At 40.4% G+C, this 6,800-nt stretch overlaps 1 protein-coding gene across 1 annotated transcript; it reads right to left on the reverse strand.

Annotated features, from left to right (window-relative positions):
• Positions 1-1,911: 1,911 nt before the first annotated feature.
• LOC126403858 (ladderlectin-like) lies at positions 1,912-5,951 on the reverse strand. The gene is made up of 4 exons (XM_050066676.1): positions 5,674-5,951; positions 5,346-5,480; positions 4,693-4,804; positions 1,912-2,314 (listed from the first exon to the last, which is right to left on the reverse strand). Exons 1-4 carry the CDS (start codon positions 5,692-5,694, stop codon positions 2,244-2,246), a joined length of 339 nt encoding a protein of 112 aa, XP_049922633.1. The 5' UTR covers positions 5,695-5,951; the 3' UTR covers positions 1,912-2,243.
• Between the last annotated feature and the right edge of the window lie 849 nt (positions 5,952-6,800).

Below are 6,800 nucleotides of genomic sequence, written 5' to 3' on the forward strand. Positions count from 1 at the left end.
CATGTTTCTGGAGTAAACCAGCCCCCTATAGTGAGGACCAAAAATACCAAAAATGGACTTTGGACTTATTTTTTGGACTTTTATTTGAAATGCAATGCACAACATGTAACATTAACACATTAACAGTAATTGACTTTTTCAATGTTTGTCTCTGCCTTTTTCCTTCTTGTCACAATAGGAGTTATAATGTTAATAGGCATCCAGTCAGTTAGCTAGTCAGTAGCACCTTGTCTTTAATATTAACACATGCACATGACACAACAGCTAACTTCTCTCATTGCAATTCAAACGGAGGACAGTGGTACTGACCACCTGTAACGTTTCCTGCTGTATTTCTGTTGTTAAAATATTACGTTTCAACCAAGTAGTGTATGGTTTTGACACTTTTGACATACAGTAAAAAAAAAAAAATTGAAAAAGAATCTCTCAAATTTTAGGGGTGCTGGGATTCAAAATGGGCTAAAAATGCCTATGACCCACCCTATAGAGACTTTCCAGCTCCTTGTATTACACTGTTCCAATGGTGTATTATATCCATGTGGTGTCCAGCCGCGTTATGAACTGATATTGTCCGGCCTCATATCATACTCTCATGATAGGTTCCATCCATGAAAGGTAGCTTTTGGTTTCTGACGCCAAAATCGCAGACAAAGCAGCGGTATTTGATGACTTCAGACTGCAGTTCAGTGTGCCCATCTAGTGGGTTCAGAAAATAAAGAAAATGGTTCTTGAGACTTCATTTGGCCGTCACTAGTGTGTAGGTTGTTAGCTTGGAGGTTGTTGTTGTTTCGTGTAGTGATGGGGATTTTGAAAACGGTAACACAAAGAGAATGTGAGGTGAATTCTGTCTGAAATAGGCAGCTAATGACAGGCTTATAACCACAGTCTACATCCTGTGAGTCAAACTAACCAACTGAAGCTCTGAAACAGAAAGTGACAGCTCTGTGAATATAGCTTGTGTTCATCAGGTCATCACGATGTCCTTGTCCTGTGAGATTTCTTTTAAGTTTGTGTCTTTGATCATAATGTAACTTGGAAATATTAATATAATTTCATTTAGTTTTCCTCACAGAAATGAATGAAATCCTGAGATAAAGGCCTACTGTATGTTTTTTTGAGTTTTCTTACACCCCTTAAAATCAAGATTCTGTAAATCTTGTCTTGATCAGCATTCACACCTAAGTCAAACGTCTCTGCAGTAGTAACAGGTATTTACTGGCTCCAGCTTCGATCGGCATTGATGGAAACACCCAGGTAAACACGTTAATTTTAGTCCCTGAACCGGCAAGATGCAACAACACACCACCACAAAACACTGTCCGTCTCTGCCCAAGCAGCACTCAAACATCAATTCACATGAGTCTGCACCATCTGAAAGACAGACTGAATAAATAAGAGATTTATATTAAAAAGTAATCATTGTAAAGTTGTCTCAGGCCTCCAAGCTGTTTTCTACTGTTCACTAACCTGTTGTCCGGCCTGTTTGTGAAGTCACACGTGACAAAAAAAACCCCCACAAACAGAAAGGCATACTCGTCTGCTGCAGAGCTGTGTACACAGCGCTGGTCTACTGGCAATGCGAGAGGAGTCTATAGCCTATTTTTGCTGGGTTTTCCAGTGTTTAAAAAAAACATGTACACACGCTAATTTTGGTGGAAAAGAGGTATTAGTTAGGTATTGACCTCTGCAGGAATCAGCACCAGTTGGTGGCACCAGTGAGTTCAACTAAATGGTGACACATTGTTGCAAACAGGAAGCTCTTTGAACGTTTAGGATGATGTAGCATTAGTGCTGTTTCCTTTTTTCTGTTGGTGACGGACCAACATTGCTATTTAGTGCTTCACTCTGAGGTGTATAAGGTGCAGTGTGTACAGCCATGCTGCAGTAATAGACAGATTTATGACAGACCAGTTTGTTTGGATGCTTGAGCCTTTAATTTTGCATAAGACAAGAAAGAAGAGTTTACTTTGCAGAATATATGTAGATTTGTGCTAAAAGCATTCTTTTCATAACACATTCAGTCTGCTCTCATTAAAGGCACAAGGCCTCAGAGACAATCCAGCTCCTGTTTATGTCACTTGTCGCTTCATTCCTTCAGTAGCGTTACAGCGATAGCAAAGACAAACTCAGCTCACATGTGAGACTGAGGGTGTAAAGAAAGATGTATATGAAAGCATGCACACAACAACCTGCAGTGTTTGTGCTTTTAATGGGTTCTTCATGTCTCTGTGTCAGACCTGGAATCATCTTCTCTTCCTGGCGCAGACAGACGGTAACTTGTTGGAGCATTGGAGGTCATCCCAGCACCTCCCACCTGCAAGCAAAAATAAAGAGTTGGTTGAGTCAGTGAATGTGACACAAACAAAAACCTCAGACTGTTGTTGTGATCAGTGACTCCTAACTGATATATTTAGGTGACACAACACTATGGTCACTGATAAGATACAAATCATTGTCAAAACATAAATGGTGTAATACTGTGAACTGCTAACCACCAACTGATCTGATAAAACCAAAGAACATCTGACTCAGAAAGACGTTCTTTGCTCAAGACATTTATGTCTGAACTTTATTAATTGGAAAGTGTTTTAAAAAAAGATCAGTATAATTTTGGGCTGAAGTCAATCAAAGAAAATCTTGGTCAACTAAATTCTACTTTCTACTACAAGGTCATTTGTCGATGGGAAAAAAAAAATCTTCATGTTATCTCTCGATGAACTAAATCTACCTGGCAGTGTTGTGTGTCATCCAAAGTAGGGATGCACAGATCCAACTTTTTCAGTTCCAATACCGATACCAATGCTTTACGTATCAGCCGATACCCGATACCGATCCGATATAATTGTTGATTTAAGAAGCTACAAACCTAACAAGACGAACACACTAAAGGCATTGGGTGTGACTACACCTTTCTTTCCTGAGACAAAATATAATGAGATTAAACAACTTAATGCAATGAACCATTTATTTGTTACAAAAGTAAACAACTGTGCAACAGCGGCAATAACTTATGCATCAGACATACAGATGTTGCAGCTGAAACTGAATTGGGCAAACATAGAAACAGTAATCATACACACAGTAACTAAATATTAAAACAAATAGTAGTACACTAGAAAGGCAGAGGAGAGGAAATCTCCCTTCCTGTGTGTGCCACTTGGTTTAGTGATTTATTTCTGAGGTTTATCTATTAAAGATAGATTCTGTTTGATTTTTTCTATAAAAAGAGAATTTAACAGTTATAACAAAATAAGATGATGGTGTTATTTCTTTTCTCTAAAAACTCGTCTATCCCACTGTCCATCTTTGTGTTTCTTCTTTAAGCCAGCAGAGGGCAGGACAGTCCTCTGATGTGCAGCTCCCCTCTTCTGTATGATTCAGTAGGTCTATTGCACTACCAGAGGGGGGTTTACACATGAACACAAGACATTACAAACTGCCGTCGAGCTAGCTAGCATGCTAAGGGTGAAATACCTCCAAATAGCAGACCCTTTCATTCACTCCATGTTGCTTGTGTTTGCCACTCTCTAATCAACTCTCACGGCATGCGGCACGCAACTCTCGCGATATCTGGCACGCAACTTTGCGGCATGCAGCACACGTACTGTATGACGTAGCCCGTGACGCAAAGATTTAAAGGGGAAGGATCGGTCTTACGGATCGGCTGCTTTTACAGATACCCAATCCAGCTATAATGTTGATATCNTCATTCACTCCATGTTGCTTGTGTTTGCCACTCTCTAATCAACTCTCATGGTATGCAGCATGCAATTTTGCGGCATGCAGCACACGTACTGTATGACGTAGCCCGTGCCGCAAAGATTTAAAGGGGAAGGATCGGTCTTACGGATCGGCCGCTTTTACAGATACCCGATCCAGCTATAATGTTGATATCGCGGCCGATATCCGATCCTAATATCGGATCGGTGCATCCCTAATCTTCTCCAATAGTTCTCCACTGTTTGGTGGTCACAGTTTTTGCCCTAGGAGGCTGAAATTCAGTGTGGAGGTCGCAGCTATCGTGAATTCATGCTTGTTTTTTCTGAGGCCAGCGCTGTAATGAGACTCAGGAGTGCTGTGTGTTTACACTCTGCTACAAACCTCAGTGTCATTATGAGGCCCTGAGCGTCTTCACTTTTCTTCACTAAGCCATGCATGTTGCTGTTTTCTCTCTGGTCACAGAGATTTGAAAAATGTTTAACTTTGGGTAAAACGCTGCCCTCGTCACTTTTTACCATGGACTGTAGAAAGAATGGACGTGGCTGCAGTGACGTCACCCATTTGTTTGTGGTTTTGAAGCCTCATGTTTGACACATCAGCCGTCACCATCTTGCTTTTTTGGAGCCAGAGGTGAACATAGTTGGGCAAGAGGCTGGCGCTGTGTGAGTGAGGGGTACGTGGATCTGACTGAGAGGCCGAGGACACTATCAGCAGACAGTCTGTCGCTCAAAGTGGTCGGCTCTTAATTATGTGGCTATTGCTGGCACAGAGCCATAAAAATGCTTTGGTCGACACACAGTCTTATGACAGTAACACCAGTGACTGTCCGACCAATGAGAATTTGGAGGGACAAGAGGACATCAACCAACTGACCAGAAGATGTCAGCACGATATATTTCTGAGTTAACTCACTTTATTCCTTCCTATTTTATGATTAGCATCACTGCTACAGTTAGCACTATGTTGTTTTACCTGCATGATTCATCTGCATACAATGCTGTTTGCCGCCATGGTTATTAGGCTCTCCACGACACCATCTCCGGTAGTTGAAAGATGTGCCATCACTCCAGAACCAGTAATGCTCCTGGAAGAAAGAGTAAAACAAAATATTACATAAAATTAAAGGAGGAAAATGTGGACAAAAGTTGTTTTTTAAAAGAACATTAAAAAAAAGATTCTATACACCCTGTGTCCACAGTACCCTGTACATACTGTCTCAAGTGAAGTGACATAGTGGTGTGATTAGTCACTGCAGAGTCACAAAAGTATAGTTCATGTAAGAGTAATGTGATACCATCGTTTATAACAGCTTGAGCATAATGATAAATGATAGTAATTATAGTGTTTGCTCACATTAAACTGAAATATAACAGATACATAATATAGTATAAAATGTAATTAAACAGGATAAAATGTTTACACAATGTAGTACAATATATTATGGAATTTAAAATACAACATAAGGTGAAATGTGGTATAACAATATGTAGTATAGCACAGCAATATGACATGAAATGCAATATAGCATGAGTCTATTATCATATAGTATATAATGAATAAATAAATAGTATAATTCATCATTAAATAAATATCATATGTATTATATGCAATAATGAATAAAATACCTGTTGTGCATCAGAGCCTCCAATCCATGCCTGTCTATACGAATGAGTGGCACTGAAAATCAGCCTCTGCATCCAATAGTACTGCCGGTAGTTGTGAACAGACGCAAGGTTTCCACCCAGGGCCTGACAGTATCTCTGCAGTGGAGACAAACAGAGAGACAGATGGACAGAGAGGAGTTGTCAAGGAAAGTAAGAATTAAGACCCCAGGTCACCAAATGTCCATGTGTGTGCAAACAAAATGAGCTTGTTGTAGAAGCCTCCTGAGTCAAAGGCACCAACATTACCTCAGCTCTAGCCCAGCTCATAAGTGTTGGAATGTAACATTACCTCAGCTCTAGCCCAGCTCATAAGTGTTGGAATGTAGCGGTAACAGCGACCACCTAACAAAGACCAGCCCCAGGGACAGACTCTTCTTCTTACCACGATCCACCTCTTGACCAGGTGACTCTCTGTGGAGAACCATTAGAGTTTGGTTAATGTGGGGTCTCCAGGGAAAGTCTCCATACTATATTAAATAGATTAATTTTGATGGCACGAAGAAGCTACAACATAACATAATATTACATGACACAACATAAATATAATAAACGTGAGTTAACATAAAGCAATATTACGTAACAAGACAAAATAACAGCATGTGTAAAATGTTCCCAGGACATCCCAGCTGACATTGAACGAGAGGCAGGGTACACCCTGGACAGGTCACCAGACTATCACAGGGCTGACACATAGAGACAGACAACCATTCACACTCACATTCACACCTACGGACAATTTAGAGTCACCAATTAACATGCATGTCTTTGGACTGTGGGAGGAACCTGGAGCACCTGGAGGAAACCCACGCTGACACAGGGAGAATATGCAAACTCCACACAGAAGGGCTCCCCGACCCTTGGGTTCAGACCCCCCACCCTCTTGCTGTGAGGCGACAAGGCTAACCACTGCATCACCATGCCGCCCCCACAAAAAAAAAAAAAGCAAAATAAATAAAAAAGTAATAATAATAGAAATAAAAAGTTAATATAACTTAATACAACATAAAGTGGTGTGTGATCAAATAACACAGAACAGTGTGATGTCAGTTAATCAAACACAATATAACAAAACACAGTAACACAGCATGATGAAAAAACACAACACAAAATTATATATATAAGTTAAGCAACACAATTTAATTTAATTAATTTTTTATTTTTTTTAAAATTTGATTTACTTTATTAATCCCCCTGAGGGGAAATTAAATTTTTTCACTCTTGCTTGTCAATTACACACAGGTCTGAAAGACACACACATGCACAAACAGGACCTATACATGCACAAAGTGGAGAGATGTCAGAGTGAGGGGGCTGCCCTTTGGTCAGGCGCCCCGAGCGGTTGGGGGGTTCGGTGCCTTGCTCAAGGGCACCTCGGCAGTGCCCAGGAGGTGAACTGGCAAAATGTAATATAACAAA

Source organism: Epinephelus moara, chromosome 17 (genome assembly GCF_006386435.1).
Source record: "Epinephelus moara isolate mb chromosome 17, YSFRI_EMoa_1.0, whole genome shotgun sequence".
NCBI classification, from domain to species: Eukaryota; Metazoa; Chordata; class Actinopteri; order Perciformes; family Serranidae; genus Epinephelus; species Epinephelus moara.